General features: G+C 39.1%; 1 protein-coding gene across 2 annotated transcripts in view; it reads right to left on the reverse strand.

Annotated features, from left to right (window-relative positions):
• LIFR (LIF receptor subunit alpha) overlaps positions 1–22,308 on the reverse strand; it is a 70,591-nt gene that overhangs the window by 7,414 nt on the left and 40,869 nt on the right. For both annotated transcript variants that reach the window (XM_032471215.1, XM_032471209.1), the window contains exons 8-19: positions 21,623–21,752; positions 21,013–21,182; positions 19,061–19,206; positions 17,677–17,839; positions 15,451–15,521; positions 12,940–13,153; positions 10,484–10,663; positions 7,490–7,591; positions 6,703–6,870; positions 2,843–3,004; positions 1,788–1,881; positions 110–188 (exon numbers count right to left, since the gene is read on the reverse strand). In XM_032471215.1, coding sequence (XP_032327106.1) covers positions 110–188; positions 1,788–1,881; positions 2,843–3,004; positions 6,703–6,870; positions 7,490–7,591; positions 10,484–10,663; positions 12,940–13,153; positions 15,451–15,521; positions 17,677–17,839; positions 19,061–19,206; positions 21,013–21,182; positions 21,623–21,752 — 1,679 coding nt within the window. The remainder of the gene's footprint in view (positions 1–109; positions 189–1,787; positions 1,882–2,842; positions 3,005–6,702; positions 6,871–7,489; positions 7,592–10,483; positions 10,664–12,939; positions 13,154–15,450; positions 15,522–17,676; positions 17,840–19,060; positions 19,207–21,012; positions 21,183–21,622; positions 21,753–22,308) is intronic.

Consider the following 22,308-nt stretch of genomic DNA (forward strand, 5'->3'; position numbering starts at 1 on the left):
CTCAACACATTTTACTTTCGATGACATCTACCTATTAAAAACTTTTCACAAAAGGCTAACAAAAGGAAGTCAGTACTTCAAAGAGAAATGTAAGAAAATAAAGGATTACCTCACAGACACTCTTTTGAAACTGTAAAGCTTTACAATTTTCTGGATTTGGAATATCAGGGTAGAAGGTTTCTTTAATCCTTTAAATAAAGATGATTAAGTACATTTAATAGTGATAAGATTATCAATTAGACAACAAATAAGTTAGTAAGTTATCAGGCTTATTTGGATGTTTCATATGAATACTCTAATTTGAACATCTGAGATAAAACGATGATCATTTTCGGTGTGATCACTTGCAAGAGCTTTTGACACGAGACACTGAGAGTTCCTATCTGAAAACTAGAAATAGTACTTCTAATTCTAGAACTGCAGTATCTTATGTATCTTATGGAACTGGAAAGCAAAGAATTAACATGGTGATTGTGTTACCAAGTCAAAAGTATAATACGGGCATTACTCATCAAACCAAAATGTTCACACTGCAAACTGGATTAAGCACGGTCGACTGCTCAGGGAACACATCTGCATTATGCAGTTCTCCCCTGTTCTTAACAGGCTTTAGATGATCAGGAAAATGAAGGCTATTCATCTTGAGCAAAAACTGAACACAAACAAAAAGGAAATCTGCTCAGTGTCCTATCCTATTTACAGCTGTTAAAAAGAACATTATTTGAAATTCATGCAGGAAAAAACCAAAACCAAAAAACAACTTAGCTTATTAATTTAAGTCTGAAATGCTCTAACTTCCAAACTATCTCTTTATTTTATCTCTTTTTCGTATTGAAATAATTTTTAAAATGCGATTTTTGGTAATGAGAATTTGGTTACCAAAACAGGGCAGTCAGTCTACAGTTCTAAACTATTACTGTTTTGATTCAGAAGCCAGGGTTGTTAGAATATGTTCTCTTCTTCATCACAAATGGTGCGTAGTTAAGGCCAGAGAGGACCACATACACATGAGCTCGGCCTTCGGCCCCGAGCCCAGCCCAGGACAGCTCCTGCCAGCTGATTCCGCGGCACCCTCTCCTGAACCCCTGCTGACCTCACCTCGGCTGGCCCACTCACTCTCTCACTGCACCCAGACACACAGTTCCTCTCATTTCTCCGGAAGATCAAGTTCTCACCAACTTCGGGGCCCTCACAGAAGCTACTCTCTCTGCCTGGCACATTCTTCCCCCGCTCCCTCCTCTCTGGGACTCTGCTCCAGTGGAACTCCCACAGGAAGCCCTGGCTGAGCGCCTCCAGCACCCTTCCGAGCACCCACTCACACTCTGTACACCTGTATTTACCGAATGAGTATGAGTTTAATGTTCATCCTCCCCACTATCCTCTAAGTCCAATGACCATGCTCATTAGTTCACTATGATATCCTAAATGAATAAAAATGAACACACTTTCTAAATAGGTCACCAGGACAAATGAGATCTTAATCATTACATTATATTTAATCTTGCATATTAGCTATTGCCATATTTATGACTGTAAAAAAAATTTCTAAGTGTAACTGTTATTACTTTAATTAGTAAATACAGTAGGGAAAAACTGACTTTTACTCTATTAATTTTAAAACCTTTAAATAATATGCCATATTCTTGCATAATATTAACTCCAACACATTAATCCTAACACAGATATTTTTTAATACTTAGCTTCCATCAAAAAGATGTACTTGTTTGTTAATACATTAATGAAATATTCACGCCCTTAAGAACAAAACAGCAAGAGTAAATGATTACCATTCTCGTTTCCGATAGCAAAGGATACTCGTTACCACTCCAACAATGACAGCCACCGCCACTGGGATGAGAATGGCGATAATTAATCCCACAGCTGAAAAGAGAATATTGCAAATATTAAAGTCAGCATTTTTTGTATAATCTATAGAATAAACTTTTATTATAAGATATTTAAGTTGGTAGATGTTTTGAAGAAAAAATAATCCTAACTTCTTGAGAGACACTGGAAGACTATTAAAATATAATCTTAAAAAGTGTAATTTTATACTAATACTTAAATAATTTTTATACTGATACTTAGTATATACTAAATATACTTAATTTTTATACTAATACTTAAATTCTTCAGAGCAGGGTTTCTTCATCTTGGCACTAGTAACATTTTGGGGCAGGTATTTCTTTGTTGTGTATTTTTTGAGGAAGAGGCTGTCATGCACTGCAGGAAATTTAACAGCATCCTTGGGGTTCTAACCACCAAATACCAGTAGCACCAACCAAAAACGTCACCAGACACCGCCAAGTGTTCCCTAGGAGGCAAAACCACCCCCAGACAAGAACCAAATCTACACAGCCCTTTATTTAAGGGCATGTATGAACTCCAACCCCGGGCTGGACAATAAGCCTGTGCTCAAATGAAAGTTCTTCGCTGTTGACAAATAGTCAAGTCCGTCACTCTTCTCTATTTTCATCTCAGATTTATGAGTGTTGTTCCTTACACTTTTTTTTTTAAGGATACTTCTTACACTCTTCCCTTGATATGTTAAAAATCACAGAATATTTCTGACAAGAAATTTAAAACTAGTTGACCAGCATAAAAATTCAACATGAATTTAGAACTCTAGACTTAAGATGCATCCTTAATTCATTAATTCTTTGAGTACTCACTAGGGAATTGCTTCAGATAATTAGTAAGAACAAATATGAAGTCATCCCATGGCCTTTTTAACAATGTCCTCTACCCACTATAAAAGGGCAACAAAATGTGAAAAGTAAAAAATCACTAGAAACAATGCATTTAAGTCTGAAAAGTATCTTGGTGGCAACATTTAACTCACAATTTTCCTTTGTCACCACAAACATGCTCTTCTCTGGGCCCATTCCTCCATCTGTATAGGCTCGCAAGACCAAGTGGTAACTGGTTTTACCTTGCAGATCAACAATTCTCAGTGTCTTCTGGGATATGTCAGTAATATTCTTAACCTTTATGTCAGAACGACCTATATTTAAAGAGAAGATTATCACTGATTTCTATACCAATTCAAACACATGGTTATTCACAGCTGTCCTTCCCACGTTCCTTGTAAGTGATTCTGAATGCTGGCCGCCTGCAGGGCCAAGGCCCATGGAGCCAGCCAGAGCCACGTTCAAGTTCTACCCCTGCCAGTTAGTGGATATGTTATCTGGACACATGATTTAAACCACTGTGAACCTGAGTTTCTCTAACTATGAAGCAGAGTATCACGACTTACCTCATTGGGCTGTGGGAAGTTTTTGTACACATATTCTCTAGAATAACACCTGGCATACAGCAAACAATCAGTAAGTCTTCTCTTTCTGTTACCAACAGCACTGAAACCCACCACAACCCAAACCCACTGGGGCTGATCATGCCTGTGAATCGAGAGAGAAACTCCAGGGAATAAGAGAACAAATCAGCAGGGACTGCTTCAAGTCACTCAGGAAATGAGGCAGTGCATGCAGGTTCTCAAGCGAAGACACCAGTGAGGAAGCCCTTGCATCATTTCAAGAGGAAGTCTGAAGAACTGTTCAAATGATTATTTTTAAAATTTGAACCAAAATAATGCAAGACAATAGTTTAAAAATTAAATCACACTGAATGACTAACAAAATAGTAGCATTCCCTGCCAGCACCTTCCCCTGCCACCTGCATCACTTTAAAATCATGTTATCAGTTGCTCTGGGTATTTACTTTCACATTTTGTAATAAACTTAGATTGGCAGTGCTGATTTTGAAATTTTAGACATTGTCTACTCACGTCCTACCAGGCAGATGGAGATTCAGCTCTCACACAACATATCCTTTCTCCCCTCAGCCGACATAATTCACACAGAAACATCAGAACACTTGGTAAACTCAGTATTTACATGACTGAGATCATACAAATATGGATTAATGCCAAGACAAATTGCCCAGTACGATCATGTTTCCTTTCTTTCTTTCTGTTGTTACAACTGCTTTTCCCCCTTATTTGCTTGATGTACCAATTCCTAATTCTTCCCACATCCTCCAATACGATGTTCCATGTGGTCCAACACAACAAAATCCCAGTGCCACTGCCTCCCCCAGCCCCTGCCCACGTCCCTCCCAGGCTGCTTCCTGGGGCATCTGCTCTGGACTGGAAACCTTGTCCTGGAATTCCCTGCCCCACTTATTTCCTCATGTTGGATGCATGACTTCTAGTAGCTTCTGGTGAAGGGATATAGGGGGGAAGTAAATATATGTAGCCTTACATGTCTAAGAATGTCTTCATTCTACTCTCATATTAGTCGACAAATTAGCTGAGTACAGAATTTTAGGCTGAAAATAATTTTTACACAGTATTTTGAAGACATAGCTGTGATAGCTTCTCGTATCTGGTATGTTGTTGAGAAGTCTGCAGCCATTCTTACCCCTGATCCCCTGCACAAGAGCTGCTTTTGTCTGATTGTTTCTGGGACTTTTTCTTTATATATTAGGTGCTCTGAAAATTCATGGTGACATACTTGGGCACAGATCTTTCTATTTATTTTATTTTGTACTTGATGGGACCTTTTACTATCTTTCAGTTTGGGGAAATTTTCTCCTACTATTTTTTTTGATAATTTTCTTCTCTCCTTTTCACTCTTCTCTTGAACAGAACTCCTGTAAAGGAGGACACTTCAGGTCTTTGACTCAAGCCCCAACTTTCTCATCTTTTACCTAGTTTTCTTTTTACAAGTTTTCTCCTTTGTCTTTGTCTGATTTTGAGAAGAATTATTCTATTTTTCCATTTAATTTCTCTACTTCTATTTAATTCCTTAAAAATTCATTTGATCATATTTTTAATTTTGAGGAGTTCTTTAACTGTCTTCTGATTGTCCCTTTTTATAGCATCATGTCTTTTCAATAAATACTGGCTATCTCAACTATCCAAGGATAGTTTTGTTTTGTTTTAAATTTTTTTGTTTTCCCACAGTGCTCTAATTTCTCCTGGCTTCTGTCTTTCACGTTAGAAGCCTCTCCAGCACCTGGTTATCCCTGGCTGCTAGTTATGTTCAAGAGTGAGCCTCTAAAAGGCTCATTGGAAGCTCGGGGTACATAGTTGGGGTTTATTGGCTGGTGGGCTTCACTTATCACTGATGGGGAATGACCGTGGGGCTCCTGGCTCTTCACTGGGAACATCCCCCAAATATTAGCATCTTCTATGTCTTTCCTCAGGAGCCATTTACTTTAGTTCTCTCACCTCTTACCTGGGAAATAGGCCCAGCTGAAGATGTCCTATTAGATGGGTGGGAGGAGGAAGAGGGGAGGTCACACTGTTGACTAAGGCTCCCTGTCCTGAGGCTCTCTGGTTCAGAATAAACCTCTTGTCCTCAGGCAGGGGAGAGGGCACTCACGTTAGCTGCATGAAGCTGATACAGGACTTGGGAGTTCTAACTGCTCCTTACTGACTTTCAATCAACTCCCACTGTTCAGCCCTGATGCATCCTAACCATTGGCCCTCACTCCTGGCCCTGCAGGATGAACCAAATGACTTCTTACTGAAGCCCAACCGTCCACGTAGACTTCCCTACTTTCCACTCCTCCAACTCACTTGCCCCACTTCTTCCCACTCCGTTTCCAAATTCTCTTTTCTGGCCCCTCCAGTTCTCTGTGTCTTTATGTGTTGTTATTTTTTTTCTCTCTTTTATTCTACTTTTAATGACCAATTCAGCCTAACCAGAAGTCTACATGCTAGAATTTTAACTGGTTCAAGTGTAAAATTTCTGAGCATCTGAGGGAAATAACACTAGACTCTGGATGTTTGCATAATCTGATTATTTAGGGCTTCCCTCAGCTTTGATGGCTCAGGAAATGCAGAACGTAGAGATCTGGGGCAGGTGCTCATTTACACAGCTGCTCTTGGGAGGTGAATAAACTGATGCCCAGTTCGTCAGCATCTCCGTGTAGCATTGCTGTTCTCTACTTGTCAGACAGGCACCAAACAATTTAAGTGGTTTCTTTCCAAAGAGAGGTCATTAAGGAAAATGAAAGCTCCCAAACTGAAGAGATGATATGCTTGTGTTGCCCAGCCATGAATAAGGAACATCGGACTCCCAACAGAAATATACGACTTAGGGTTTAAAAGCCAAAGGTCTGCATAAACATTTCTGCATTTGTAACTCTGGGGACTCTCAAAGGTCTCTGGACAATTGTCAATGGCTGACTATGCTTTTTAAGACCTAATGGATACACACATCCCCAGTCAACTTAATTGGGTCTCCCAGTTCACTAAGGCCGTGGCTAACTGGGTGGATGGCTCTCTGTCAGCCTCGGAGGCTCCGAGGCCAATCTTTAGGTTCCTGAGTTTTCTCCTCCATTATTGTAAGTACAGGAAGTTTTTTTTTTTTTTTTCAAGTAAGCTTCATAAGGTGCTATGTTATGGATCATGCAAGACCAGTAAGAGATGGTCTCTGTCCCGTGGGGCACAAAATCAAAGGCTTCAGAATAAATGGTTTCTGAAAGACTACATGCCATTTGTCACATACTAAAATTTTAAAATTTTCATATTCATCAAATGACTGCATTTTCACTTCCCTATTTTTCAGACAGTTTTGGAAACCAGTCTAAACTACTCAGCAGCATCTTCCTTCATGTTTTCTTTCCTCTTCTTTTTTTTTTGGAGTTAATGAAGAACTTCTAAGACACAGTGTACTTACTCTAGTATTTACTCACCTGATTCCAAACCCCTCATCTTAGATGTGTCTCTTTCTCCTTTTTCAAAGTAAAATAAATATCCTCTTAAAAAGCCTCTAAGCTCTTCCACAGGAATATCTTCCCATCTCACTAATATCGAATCTGCAGATGTATCCTCAACAGTAAAATTTGGTGCAACAGTTGGAGCTATGAAAAGAGAAAGGTCAGTATTTAAAGGAGGGATTACTAATACAGAGTAAGGCATTGAGGTTTAGTGAGATTTCTAGCTTCAAAAATAGTTAAACTTGGAATTAGAACTTTATTCTCTATTTAATCATAAACTTTCACAGATATTATCACAAATGCCTTTGCTGTGAAGCTTATATAGTAGTAACCAGAGACACAAAGGTAGAACTTACATATTTTAGATATAATACCTATCTGGGGAGGTAACCTATGCAAAATCTTTAAATTTTTCTATAGAGGTGGCCACTTAAATAGACTTTTACTTGTATTTCCCCTCTTTACTGATAGTCTTCAATAAGTTACTATTTTTAAAAATTTGTATAAGTGCAAATTAGGTTATTTCTGAAATCCAAATTAAGATTTAATTTTCTCAATGACAATAGTAAAATTGTGAAATATAAATATTTAAAAAATGAAGAATAAGTAATTACAAACAATTTTATAGTTATCAAATTATTTTTCTTCCTTGAACAAATAAATAGCTCAAATCAACCTATTTTTAGAATTCAATCTTACAACTGTTATCCATTTATAACTTGTATTATCTTGAACTCTAAGAAAACTAACCCATTTAACTTACCCAATTCTTCTACATATCCAATTATAGAACGTAATAATTGATATCCTTGATTTCTGCATCCATACAGGAAAAAATTGTATCTTACGCCTGGTCGAAACTGATCTATAGGATGAACACAATCAATAAACTTTCCTAAGTAAATATTACTGTAAATATCTATTTTAGAAATATCAAACTTATAACTTACTCTGAAATTTCCAATGCTAATTTTAAAAAGATTATAGAAAATACATCTGCATTTTCAAAATTGGTAAATATTCAGAGTGAAAAATTAACTCAGCAAAAATCAAACAAACAAATTCATTTCTGCTGTAAAGTTTAGTATTATAACATGACATCACCTTGAAAAGGAAAAAATGGTAATCAAGACCTTCATTTTGTTCCTTCAAATCAGGCAATGATGACTTCTCCCCAGATTTGATCCAGGGACAGTTTTCTAACCCATCCCAGGTCCAGATCACGCATATTATGCCTCTGAAAAGCCCTTCACTCAACAGGGTTATTTCTGGGTTGGAAAGAACCCATTGTTCTTTCCTTGTTCCAACAATCAGATACTAAAATTTCCACTCTACTGTGACACTTCAGTGTCAAAGGAAATGGGCCTTAGTCTATCCTCTCTACAGCATTGCCACGGAGTGCCCCTGAGTTAACTCCACAAGACATACAAGAGAAGCACCTTTAACTTCAATCCAAGGTAATCACTTTTAAATGCCGACTCAGTACAAGGTAGTGGGTGAAGTGTTGGGACCACAGCAGTGGACTGTTACCAAGGCCCCTGGCCTGGGGCAGTTGGCAGAGAGTTGGGGAGACACATGAGAAGGGGTCCCCACAAGACTGTGTTTTGACTAGGGGGACCTTTCATAGTCTGTGGCCCCTTCAATGAGGGACCAAATGAGGCTAAGAAGGTCAGAAAAAGCCACCAAGAAGTGACATTTGAAAAGAGCCTTGAAGGGTGCTTTGTAGCTCACCAGCAGTGATCTGGGAAGAAGAGACTGTTTGGGGGGAAATGGCAGTATCCGGCACTGCACTTAATCTGTGGAATACAGTCATTCTTGTGCGGCGAAAGCATTCGCTCTCCGGCTCAGAACACCAGTGCTCTACAGGCTGGAAAATGAGATGGTCAACCTCTAAAATCACTTTGCGACTTTTTTCTTTGGGGACAAGTATGCTTCAGGTTCTGATTCTATACCGCACGTATATTAGGAAATCTGTGCCTACTTTTATGTTATAATTACGCATATCAATATTCTCCAGGGTTTTGCTGCCTTAAAAAGAAAAAGAGCCCATGTGTTTCGAGCATTAGAAACGTGTTTTGCGGTCATAAAAGAGAGTGGAAAGTTGAAAGAGTGGATGCCTGGGTGAGAAAGGAATAGGAAATGTGCCCACTGTGGCCATACTCTGTCCCAGCAGCAGTAAATAAAAGACAAAACCCCCAGCCTCTTAAAGCTCTGAATAGCTCTGAGTTGCTTTAAAGTTAAACCCTGGTGTGATCAGATACTAGCTTTGCGACCTTGGGCAAGTTACTGAGCTTCTCGGAGCCTCTGGTTTCTCAGCTACTGTAGGTAGGGCCTTTGCTCACATGCCTCAGCGTGGAAAGTTCTCCATCTCACCCAACAGGTCTCAGCTTAAAGTTACATCCCAGGTATCCTATCTAAAGCAATGCTGGTCCACATCACTCTACCCTGCCCCAGTCCATTCTGATTATTCTCCAAGCCCAGGTAAGAAAGGATGGAAGTGGGGTTAGAATTTATGGAGTCACTAGTACTGGGTCAGACTCGGGCAGCTACACACAGGGGAGACGCACAGGGAGGTGTAGGAAAGAGGAGGGCGAGGCGCGGCTGGGCACGCTGCTAAGTGACATGTGCAGTGAGAAAGGACGAGGGCAACCCTCAAGGCCTTGGCCAACTGCGCATGTGAAGGAGTCTGGCTACATTCCAAGTAGAACCGGAAAATAATCTGAAGCCACATGTAGGAACCCAATGAATGGGGCTCATCCTCACCATCTGACAGTGAACAAAGTAAATGAGTAGAATGCATTCCCGGGGAGAGAGAATCAGCAGCTGCTTGCTCCCCTGAACATCACTAACGCGGGAGGGAGAACCGTAAGAGGGGAATGACGCCGAGAAGCATCACTGCGACACGTTCCAGAATTCCCACAGGTAGAGGCACAGTCCACGCTCATCAGCTGCTCAGAAGGGGCAGTGATCATGACAGGAGGCTGTAATTCCAAAGGACAAGGCTGCTTCAGCCTGTAGGCTACCACCACCCTCCTGGCTGAACCTCAGGCTGCATCGTATCAAGGGCAGCTCACGGCCTGGGGCAGCCGGGCACGAGGGGGCTGCCCTTGGCCCCCTGACCTACACCAGGGAAAGTGGTGATGGGAGCACATCCTTCCTGCTCAGCAACCTGGGCCCTGGGTGAAGGAGGGCAAAAGGATGACGGGTGAGATCACACTGCCGAGAGCTTGTAGTCTTCTTTTCTCGTGAGCACTTCCCTCTGTTGTTCCATCTTTAGTGCTACTTACCTTTCCATTTTATAATTGTGCTATAAATCACTTTCTCCTATTTGTTATTTGGGATGTTTTCAATTTTTACAACTATAAATAATGTTATGGTGAATGTTCTTAGTTGTAAATCCGTGCTACTCTCTGATTACTTCTCAGGATAAATTCCTAGGCAAGTAATGACTGGATCCAAGGCTATGAATCGTCTCACACACATAGTGCCACAAACCGCCTTCCAGAAAAGTCAGACCAACCCACACCCTGCCCAGTGGTAAGGGAGAACAGTCACTGCACTGCAACCAGTCACTCCATGTGTTGCTCTTTTTAAAAAAAATACATATATATTTTCGATGGTGAGCACGCTGCAGTGTACACAGGGGAGAAATATAATGTTGTACACATGAAACATACAATGTTATAAACCAAAGTTTTCCCATTAAAAAGTAAATTCAAAAAATATTTTTAAAGCACTTTAACTGAGGGACACTTACCAGATTCTATTACAGTTTCAGTGCTATTTGAAGGCACTTTTTTCCAGTCCATGAGGCAGGGTTCAGACCGAGATGAGTTACACCATTTAATTACATAGTCGCAAGTCATGTTGGGGTCGTAATTCCAAGTGAGGAGAATCCCATTTCCCATTCCAACAGCCTGCTCTATTTTGAGATCATCTTCAAGAAAGAAGGATATTTTACTAGTGTTAAAAATAATATTTTAAGGTAAATCTCAGGAAAATGGGCAAGAACTACAAAAATTACTTCGCTGTACAGACATTTCAAAACAGTGCTAAACTAGATAAACCTTTAGCAAAGTTTAGAAGTTGTTGTTCTGTCGCTTTTGTTTTAACAGTAGCAACTGCCTGTATGTAAAGATTAACTCAGCAGCTGAAAAAAGAAAGCAAACAATAAGAAAGCACCTAGGATCAGGTAGTGATGTAGCGGGGCAGGGACCCGAGGACCAACAGCCGTGAGGGATGGGGCAGAGGGACGTCGGGTACTAGAGGGGATGCGGCATGGCGGCAGGGGCGGGAGGAGGGCAGGCAGGAGGCCGGTGAAGAGCACGGGGCGGACAGTCAGAATCCCTCCTCCCTTGAGAGCAGACGGGGGCCCTGTGCCTGCAGCTCCAGCCCTGGGCACAGACCGCACGCGCAGAACAGGAGCACAACGCCACGCAGTGAGTGGGTGGGTGAGCCAGCCCCTCTCTGCCTCTCAAGGAAGACTGCTACCCCGGAGGTGGGCTGATGGGATTCTGGAGACAGGGCAGGGAGAGGAGGGATCCGCTGAAATGTGGCGGGATGACACGCTGCGGGATGGGATGGATGGATGGCAGGTATGGGCAGGGAGGGAGGAGTGCCCTGGGGTCCAGGAGGGATGAGGCACAGGGGCTGGCAGGAGGGGGCCAGGGTGAGGTTTGGTCTTCCCATCCTGCCAGAACTCAGCCGAGGTGATAAGGAAGGCCCAAGGTTGGGGTTGAGGAATTGGTGGGCATTAGGACAGCGTGGCCAAAGGGCTGGGGGAAAGTTCCCACAGTAACAGCAGGAAGGAGTAACTTCTATAACTGAAGCCTATTTAAGGGTTCAGTACAAAGCCACGGAAAGGCTTACTGAACAAAATTTGCATTCATAAGCAACTACTACTGGACACAAGACAACAATTTGGCTTAGAATACAGAAGACTTTGGGTGTGACAGCTTCTTGGCTCAATGTGACTAAAAAACCACAATGGAAACCTGGGCTGAGGCTGCAAGGCCTCCAACTCGGGAAATCCTCAAGAAACAATGGTTTGTTCTGGTCTCAGCAACTGTCTGGAAGCTGATGACCAGACTACTGTTAGTTCTATAAATTACTGCCTCTTGAAGGACACATGGAAAAGGCAGGAATATAGTTCTTGAATTAAAAGGTAACATGGCTACTGCCTGTCGCTGTAAGAGCCATGAAATACCTAACCTAAGTCAGCAGGTTATTCTGCTAACGGTGTTCACACCTCTCTCTTTTTTTTTTTTTTTGCCTCCAGACCACCGCCTACAGGCCTCTCCTCTCCGGTGTGCACTGCCACCTGGGCTCTGGCCTGTGTTGTGTGTCTCTGAAATATACTTGTGCGTCCCAGTCCTTCCTTCTAACGTGCCAATGACCGACTGAGACAGAACCAACTACAGAACACGGTGTGAGACACTGCCTCATGCAAGAGCTGAAAAGATACTTATGACCCAAACTGGACCAATTTTTTCCTCTAGGAGTGGGTGGTCATAGAAAGGTGTCCCCATATTGGGGCAGGACAGCAGGGTGGAGCAGGGAATAACTCAGGAGAGGAGTTAACTGGGAGAAGAGGTGGGAGTGGCCACTAAAACCTCGGGTCTCACAAAGCTGTCAGTGCAGCTAAGGAGGAATGGACTAATCACTGGTAATTCATAAAACGTAAAAGGGGGCACTAAGGAATTTCAAAATTACATCACAATTTTTTTTTAAAGCTTACATTGAAGATCTAATTTAGACTTTAAAAGAATTTCTTACCGATAAAGGATTCCTATTGATAAAGAATGTCTCATCAACAAAGCTGCCACTTAAAATGGGTATCTTTCCTTGCCTGACAGTTTGAAAATAGCCTGGCTGACGTAAGCACCAACCCTCATGGTCCTGGGGAGATATATGAACATGGTATCTGAATAACCTGCTAGAATATTTCTTCCTGAGGGTAATATCCACCACCACGACTCTACGATGTTAGGTGTTCAAGTAACTGGGTTTAGTCATTGTTTTATCCATCAGTGTAGATGCTTCAAGTCGGTACTAATGACGGCGGCCCCTCCATGAATCCTGGACATGAATGAATCGGCCCGTCCCTCCTTATCCATCAGCAGTGGCAGGGGACACGAGAAGAAAGCTGACAGACGCGAGGGCAAGCAACCCCTTCAAAGTGTTTCATACACTACTTTTACCTTCAGTACTCACCGTTCGGAATTTCCATACTAGCTATTTTAGAAGGTGGCGATGAGCCAACAGAATTTTTTGCCACCACACTGATGATGTAGTCATTTTTGTCAAGCTGTATTTCTGCCTTGTGTTGAGGATCAAGAATCTCAGAAAGGGACTGTGTTTCCTCATCTGATGAACATGATACATTATAAGAAAGGATTTTTCCATTAGCTTCATTAATGGATAAAGGCTATGAAGAACAGAAAAATAAATTCTGTTAAAAAATACCTGCAAAAAGTGACATTGTGATGAGGAAAGGCCATTGAGTGTAAATAAACTGGACACTCTACTAGTCGTAACGAGGCATCCTAACAAGAAAAAATGAAGTTGTCGACAGTGCAAAACACAGATGTGAAACCCACTGAGACCTGGATAGATCAGGAAAGTGATGCTGAAGAAAAACTACACTTGTTGTAAGCAGTAAGAGCACACGGAAATATAAAAATTCAGTAACGAAACGGAAACACATTTTTCAGAAGCAAACCAAAAGAAATTGATGAGAAGCACTGCTCTACTTAAAAATAAAATATTAAAAAGTATGACATCATGTTTTTTAAACAGTTGCTGTTTTCTCATTTTAAAGTGGTATCTGCCCATCACAGAACATTTAGGAAAAATTCAAAAGTTGGAAAAAAACAAGAAATATCTCCTCTATTTCCATCTCTTAAATATTCTTATATATTGATATTTCCTTCAAGTTGTTTTTCCAGATGGAGATTTTTTATTAAAATTGTTTTAATTGTACTATACAATTTTATATCTTTTTTCACTTTTCTATAATGTACACTCATCCATGATAATATAGTCATATACACTTTAATGGCTTTATATTTCACGTAGCGTTTTTACCAGTTTACTTGAATATTCCTTAAATAAATGAAATTTAAGTTTTTCCTGATTTTTCATAATACTAAAATAAACCTTTTGGTGCCATATTTTTTTTCATGACAAGGATTAATTCTTTAGTATGGGTTCCCAAAAGTAGACTTACTGGAAAGGAAATAAACATTTAAACGTCTTTATTTATATAGCTAAACTGCTTTACAAAACAATTGCTCCAAGTTGTACAGCAATGTATGGAACCCTCTGATCTAGGCTGACACTGACATTAACATTCTGCTGAAAACACTGCTCCAACAGAGGTCACCAATGGCCTTCTGATGCCTGGTCCAGTGGACACATTGCCATCCAAAGACCTGCGGGCTTCATTTGATACTGTTCACTCCTTCACATATCCCCCTCTTCCTTAGCTTCTGCAATACTACTTTCTTCTGGTCTTTCTGACCCTCTGACCTACCCAATCTCCTCTGCTGGATCCTCCTCTTTCCCTGGTCCTTTATATGCTGCCATCACCTAGGGTTCCACCTTGGCCTAGTTCTACCCTGCGTGCTCCCCACAAGTGATCCCATTTACATGCTACTCAAAGCTATGCCTTTAGCTCTGACCTCTCCCAAGCTCCAGAGCCTTACATTAAACCACCACCTACTGGACTGTACTTGGATATCCCAGGGGCACATGTTTAAAAAACTCAGCATGTCCAAAACAACTTAATTTTCCACCCAAATATGGCAGAACAATCAACTAGCCACTGAAATTAGAATCCAAATCGCTTCAATATTTTTAATCCTTGCTTAAACATTCATCTAGTTTGAACATTTAAAATTTTCTCTACACTGAAGTAACTTGTATAATCACTACTATATTATTGTGAAATCTGAGAGACAACTGAGAGTAGCCAGGGGATTTCCTAATCAAGAGGCAGAGGGGATGCACAGTCATATACAGACAAGTTCAAAGCAACGAACGCGTAAAGAACTTGCTCAGACTTCACTTTACTCCAAGATATGCTGGCTAAATTTTTGAAAAAATAACATTTTTATTTTCAATAACAAAATTCACTATTTAAAAGAATCCAACTATAACTGCTCCTATGAAATCCAATGCAGAAAACAACTGTGTTTTTGATGTTCATAAATCAGATAAAAGTTACAGTGACAAAAATGTTTGCTCTTGTAAGAAAAAAAAACTAGTAAAACAATGCAATTCATATTTTATCTAAAATTTTACAGAACTATACAAAACTTTATAATTGTCATAATGCAATTTATTTAAGGGAAAAAATTACACATGAATAAAAAGTTGGTTTCCTATTCACTGGATGAAAAAATGCAACATGAACATTTGGGATTCTAACTTGTAGTTTCTGGCTGCATTTCTGACTAAAGGGAGAGAGATGGAATTCACGAACTCCTCAGTCCTTTATAGGCCTTGTAAAATCAACTAAAGAATGCTCAGATCTGAGACAGAAGACCCCCACTACAATGACTGTGGTGCATCTGCAGTGATGAGGAATCTGGGGGTTTCAGAAGCCGGGTTACATTCTCAGCAATACTGCAAACTTAGCCAGTCTGGGAAATCCTGGCTCCCTGGTAACCCAAGTACCATATGTGAGTTACTTAACTATTGAAGGAAAAATTAGATATTTACCTTCCAATATATTATTAAATTCTTTCCATCAGAACTCCACTCTCTCCAAGTATCTGGTCCCTTTGAAGGAACTAAGAAACAGATTTAAAAGTCAGTATTTGAAGATACATACTTTGTCAGGTGATAACATCAATCATTGGGATGGTAGTATCTGAAATTTTTGTCTAGGTTTTTGGAATTCTCAATAAAAATGTGAAGTAGTCAAGTGGCTTCCACTTAGAAAATGAAGCAATGGAAAAGCTGAGCTCTGAACGGCTGCAAAACACAAAGCCCCTGACAGTGGGTTAAAATCACCCTCAAGGCCCTCCGAGATGTGTCAGTGCCTCTCAGTCTCATAACCTCCCACCTCCCTTTACTCAGGTCAGCTCTGGCCACACACTGGCTTCCTGGCTGTTCCTCAAATATGCCAAGGTCACCCGCCCAGGCTTTCTGCACTTTATGTGCCCTCTCTTCCTCTGCCTAGAACTCTCCTCCTCCTCTGAATTAATCATGTAGCTGCCTCCCCACCCCTGTATACTTCAGATCAAGTGCTATCTACCTTATTAGTGAGGTCTTTTCCAGATACCCTGTTTAAAACTGCAATCCCCCTCCCCAACTACCTGGCCTTCATTCCCCAGTCCTCTCTCTGGGTCTTTTTTTCTTTTTTTTTTTCTGTGGTACTCACTGCCACCCAATAGACTATTATATATATATTTAAAAAAACTCATTTCTAATCCTCTAGCCTATAAACTCCATGGGCAGAGACTGCTGTTTTATTCATTGCCATATCCCTGGTAACTGGAACAATCCCTGACACATGGTAGATTCTCAGTAAGTGTTAAGTGAATTAATGCGTTCATCTCAATGAGGTGAAATAAAATGTTTCCTCTTGGCAACAACAGCTTATCAACTGAAGGCAAAAGCTGCTCTGGCAGCCAGTCTCCAAAATGACCAAGATACTGGCCACACCTCCTGATGTTCCTGCCCTTGTGCGGTCCCTTCCACACTGTATCAGGGTTGGCCTGTGTGACCAGCAGCATATGGCGGCTATGATGTATGTTCCTTCTGAGGCTAGGCTATAAAAGACACTGTGGAGATTGGATCACTAAGCCTTGGAGTTGCTGGCTGTTCTGTTGAGGACACTCCAGCTGCCCAGTGGGGAAGCCCACATGGTGAGGCACTGAGGCTTCCTGCCAACAGCCACATGAGTGAACCATCTTGAAAGCCAATCCCCAATCCTCGTCAAGTCTGTAGCCCCCACCCACATCCTGATTATAGCCTCATAAGAGACTCTAAGCCAGAGCCACTCAGCTAAGCTGCTCCTGAATTTCTGACCAATAGACACTGTGAGATAATAAATGTTTGCTGTTTTAAGCCACTGACTTTTGGGGTAATTTGTCATAGCAACAGATAACTAATGCTCTTTCTTCCCTGGACTCAAGCGTGGTCCAAACAATTCTTACAGGTGTTGTAAAGCTCCTCTCATCTCTCTAGTCTTCATGTGGAGAGAAAATCTGGTAACATCTGTCATTTTTTTGTCCTACTGCTGTTAAATTTTTTGGAAGAAGCTGTATATTCCCTATATTATATAATATAAATAATGCTTTTGCAATCTTTTGTTGAATGCTTCCTGAAAAATTACACCTATTTCTAAATTTTTTGATGTTTGTTTTAAAGCTGACATCTGTTTAATCAAGAATAGATCTCATTCTGTCTTTGGAAATTACCATACTCAGAAAACCCGTTATCTGATTTTATAAATAGTGTGACCTGGGTGTACCACAGAAACTAAAGTTTAAGACCTTGTAGTCCCAACCATTTCTCAGGCCTAGTTTGCAAATAAAATTCCATCAAATTAACCTTATTATTGTTTCCAATAAAGAGGTATTCTAAATATATTATTAAAATTCCAAGAAGAGGAGGAAAGAGTGAGAAAAAATCACCCCATAATCTTTCAAGTTTGGTTTTGTATGTATCCTCTTAATATGGATGCAATCACACTGTGAATAGAGTAGCCTAGTCTTTTCATGTAACACATGCCAAGCATTTTCCCATATTATCACAAAAAGTTAAAAACCATCATTTAAAATGTCTGTATATTTTACCAGAAGGTATTACACAATTTTACAACTTATCTAAACATTCTCCTACTTTTAGTCACTTTGGCGACATTTTCTTAGAAAAGAAAAGTCATAAAGTTCAGGATCCATAGTAATAATTAAGCCACAAATCATTTAGTCAACTTACTGGCTTCTGTGGTTAAATATTGTTTTTCATTGCTCCATTTGCTCCATTTCCAGAAAGGTTTAGTAGAACAACGAATCCGAAAAGTATATATTGTATATGGATTTAACTTGTCCACAGCAATGAGATAACTTGAATTTTCTACCCCTTTCATTGTGATATTCCTCTATGAGAAAACAAACAAAAATTTAAAACATACTACATACATAATGTATATATGTAATATGTAATATATATTATATAATGTATAGGATATATATGAATACATACACATATACTTTTTTTAATAAGAAAGTCTCCCAAATTTGTAACAAATTGACTGAATGTCATGAGCATTTACCTCTGTAAGACTAAAGACAGTTTATCCACTATATTTTAATTCTTATATAAATGTCAAACCAGTGAAATTGCGTTCTGCAATAGCAATAAATAAAAGTAAGGTATCTTTTTAATTCAAATGTTGGATCTAAATAATAATGGTCAATTAAATTATGCAGAAAGGATAACTGTGACAACCAGCCAGCGGCCAGTGGTGATGCAATAAGCTTGGTGTTTGGTACTCTAAGACAACCGTGAGGACTGACCGTATTATTCAGATGACACTTGAAAGCTTACTGGAGGCAGGCATCATCTTCCGCATCTTTTTTTATATGGCACTTAGAAGCTCTAGTGTGGTGCTAAACATGTAGAATATTTAACAAATACTTAAACTAAATAAAATCAAGATGGAGTATTTCTAAACAAATTTGACGATCTGCATGCCTCAAGAAAGTCTCTGAGTTCCCAATTACTTATAACTAGGAGCTTTGTACATTTTGCAGTCTGACTGATTTTCTAGAAATCATCAGTAAGTTTCTGAAAGGCTATTTAAGCACAACATCATCTATTTTGGACTTACCACAAGTTACGAGACGGTACAGTATAAAAGTCAGCCTAAGTACTTAAAATGTATTAAAAAGTCATGTTTTGACTTATAATGACCAATTATAACTTGCTCCTATTGCTGCACTTAACAGTTTTAAAAAAATCACTTTTTCTCTCTGGTGCCGATTAGTCCATTAACTAACGCCAAAGGTTACAGCAAAAACTACTCATTCATTCACAAATTTATTGAGCAACAGTTACATGCCAGGTACTATACTAGACTTGAAAACATTCTGAGTAGTAAAAGTCAAACTTATGTTCCATAATATATAACATTATAATTGTTTTTAAGTGCTAAATATAATGCTATTATGACATTGTTACATAATGTCTTGGCTCTTAGTAAATCTCTATAATAAATAACCTGAGAGCTTATGTGTGACAATTTACTTAATTCTTCTTAAAAACTAAGTATTTTATCCAAAGTAACCTCAAAGGAAGTTTATAGAAGAATCTTACTCACCAATTCATGTACTGAGTTAGTTTTATTAATTTCAATTTGACATAACAGCTTAATCTTTGCAAAGTTGCCTGGTAAATGCCAGGAAAGTGTAACAGCTGTTGAATTAATATCCTTCACTTTGACTGAAGTAGGAGTATGGGGATGAACTGTAAATACAATTTTCAAAGATTACTTTGAAAGCTGTTTTCTAATATGACAAGTGAGAATCATAGAAAACAAAAAACAGAAGTGTCATTAGTACTGATCAACAATATTCTACCCAGTATTTGTGGAATACACAAAACTCACTGTCACTGCTAACATCATGCCAACTTTTTTTCAGGACCAACCACACTTGAAGTTCCTGAGCTGGCATCATAAATACTAAAACGTAGTCATATCATAGTCTCTACCATTCAGGAATCCATAATTTACTTGGAAGAATGACCAACAAAAATAAAGAAAATCAACTACAGTGTATACATTAGTTCCTAAATGTGTAGTATAGATACTAGCTGCTACAGGAATTTAGATGTAAGTGTGGCAGGGAAAGTCTTACAGCAAAGATGGGAATGAAAATGAGGTTTGAAGGCTAGAATTAGACTGAAATTGGCAAAATGATGCAGAAGAGCATTTCAGGTTGGGGTCTTGGCAAAAGCACAGTGAAAGCAAACTGCACATTACACTGGTGATGGTGCACATAGCAATGCAAGTGATGGGAAAGAATCATGTGGAAGGTAAGGCTGAAATGGCAGAGGGCAGACAAATACATGCAAACACTGCCACTCAAGTATAAAATGCAGCTGTTTTAGGAAAAATTAAGAAACAAGAGATGATGGGATGGAATAATTGATGAAAGTGACCCACGTGTACAAAACAAAAAGGCAACAGGAGCATCTACCAGTCACGTGCCAGGCTGTGCTATAATGCATCCAGTTTAAGCCCTTTCTCCCCGACTGCGAGTCTCTAGGATAAGGCCTCTACTCCACTGCTGTGCATGTTGCAGAGCCTGGCAAGGAGTTGATACCCATGCAATGACCATGAGAATGAATGCCAAAAAGATGGGCCATATTTTATTTCTATTTTGAGCTATATATTAATAGGGTTGGTAAAAATTCAGAAATGAGCAGCAGCAAAAAGGAACAAACTATTTATTGATACATACAACAGCTTGGATGGATCTCAAGGACACCATGCTTAGTAAAAATGCCAACCTCCAGAGGTTATACAGTGTATGACTCCATTCATACAACATTCTCAAAATGACAAAATAACAGAGACAAAGAACAGATTAGCTGTCGTCCAGGGACAGGGATTTGAGTGCCTGGGGGAGGGGGAGAGGGGTGTGCTTTGCTGAAGTGAAAGCAGGAGGCGGTTCCTTTAGGGCAACAGAACAGTTTTGGATCTTGATTGTACTGGTGGTTTCATGAATCTATACATGGATCCAACTGCACAGAACTACACACACACAGTTAAATGCATGTAAAAACTGGCGAAAACTGAGCAAGGTTAGTGGTCTCATTCAGTAGCCTGGTTCACAGTGTTGTACCAGTCAACTGCTTAGTCTGGATGTTGTACTACAGTTACATAAGATGTTACTATTGGGAAAGTCGGGTAAAGGGGTCACAGGGCTCTAATTTATTATTTTTTCAACTACTTGTGAGTCTAAATTATTTCAAAATAAAAAAGTTTTTAAAAATTGGGCAAAAAATATTGTGAGAAATCAAAAACTATTAGATAAAGCCACTTACAGTTTCTGTGGAAACAATTCAAATTTTTATTTCTTCAATAAAACAGTGACTTGAAATTACAAATTTTAAATATTTTTCAGTAAAATTTACAAAATTAATATTAAGTAATTATAAAGAAAATAATCAGCAAAAAGTAATCCCTAGAGGCACTTTTCATTAATCTCAAGACATTTTACCACCTCTAAAGTTATTTTTAAGACATTGGTTTATGCAGTAGCTTACCTTTTTCAGTTACATTAACTAAAAGTGTTGATTCTGATTGACCCAAGGGATTACGAGCATTCAATGTAAAATTGTATATTTCTTGATTTGAAAGCATTTGAAAGAATAACTGATAGCTTTCATTTGTGGGCACTTCAGCTCTTTTATATCTAACACATTTTCCTGAAAAACTGTGAATTAAGAGAGCATTAAGGAATGTTAAAATAATTTCAAAATGGCAAGAGATATATTGCAGGAAAAAATGAATTGGTAAATTTCTAATAATTACTCTTTAAAAAAGTTTCCATTTCTAATTATAGATATATCACATACTCAGGGAAGAAAATATAAACAATACAGAAAATAGAAGAAAATAATCAGACATAAACCCATGACCCAGAAATAGTCTCTGTTCATATTTGAGGTCTTTTCCTTCTAGATTTTTTCAAAAACAAGGTATCAAGTCTATATGCTTTTAAATTGCAGCATTTATAGCATATCCAATTCTATACAGCACATTTTGTTTTATATCTTGCTCATAATACAAATGAAACAGACCATCTCCCCATGTCATATAACATCTTTCCAATGCACTCCTCACTGTCTGACAACCTTTGCCAGAGACCTTTACCTTTCAAATAAAGTGTAACTTGTATTGCGTGGGCCCACCAGGGATGTCGGTCTTCCTGGATTCCAAGTGCATACTATCTCTTTTAAATCATATGTCTCACAGTTCAATTTTTGAGGAATATCAGGTGGATCTAATTAAAAAAAAGAAAAAAATTCAGTTACTTATGATTACATATATTTTCCCTGAAAATGTTGTATTTCATAAATGTCAATCACGTTTTAGACAATTTCCTTAAAAAACAAAATGTTTTCATTTTGAACAATGCAGGAATTATCATTCTTTATATAGCATGTTATAGTAGAGTTCATGTTACATTAGAAATGACAGTTTAAAATATACTGAAGAGTGACTAATAGCTCATCTGGAAACTCCCCAATAGCAACCTGAAGAGATGACCTTTCGTTTTCTTCCCCCTTAAGTCGTATTTCAGAGTTCATCAAATATCTCGAAGGAACCTATGTCCAACTAGTTCAATCAGAAAAATCTACAGGTTATAAGTACTATTACCTATCATCCTTAGATTGTGATTTGAAAAGAAGTACCAAATCATATTGCAAGTCATGTTACAAGTTTCAGAGTTCTTAAATAAGTTATAAGGACTATTATTTACAAAGTACCTATTGGTAAAATTGTGCATCTCCCTATATTCAAAGTGACTACTGCTCTTTTGTTCTTATTCTTTATTG

Source organism: Camelus ferus, chromosome 3 (assembly GCF_009834535.1).
Source record: "Camelus ferus isolate YT-003-E chromosome 3, BCGSAC_Cfer_1.0, whole genome shotgun sequence".
NCBI classification, from domain to species: domain Eukaryota; kingdom Metazoa; phylum Chordata; class Mammalia; order Artiodactyla; family Camelidae; genus Camelus; species Camelus ferus.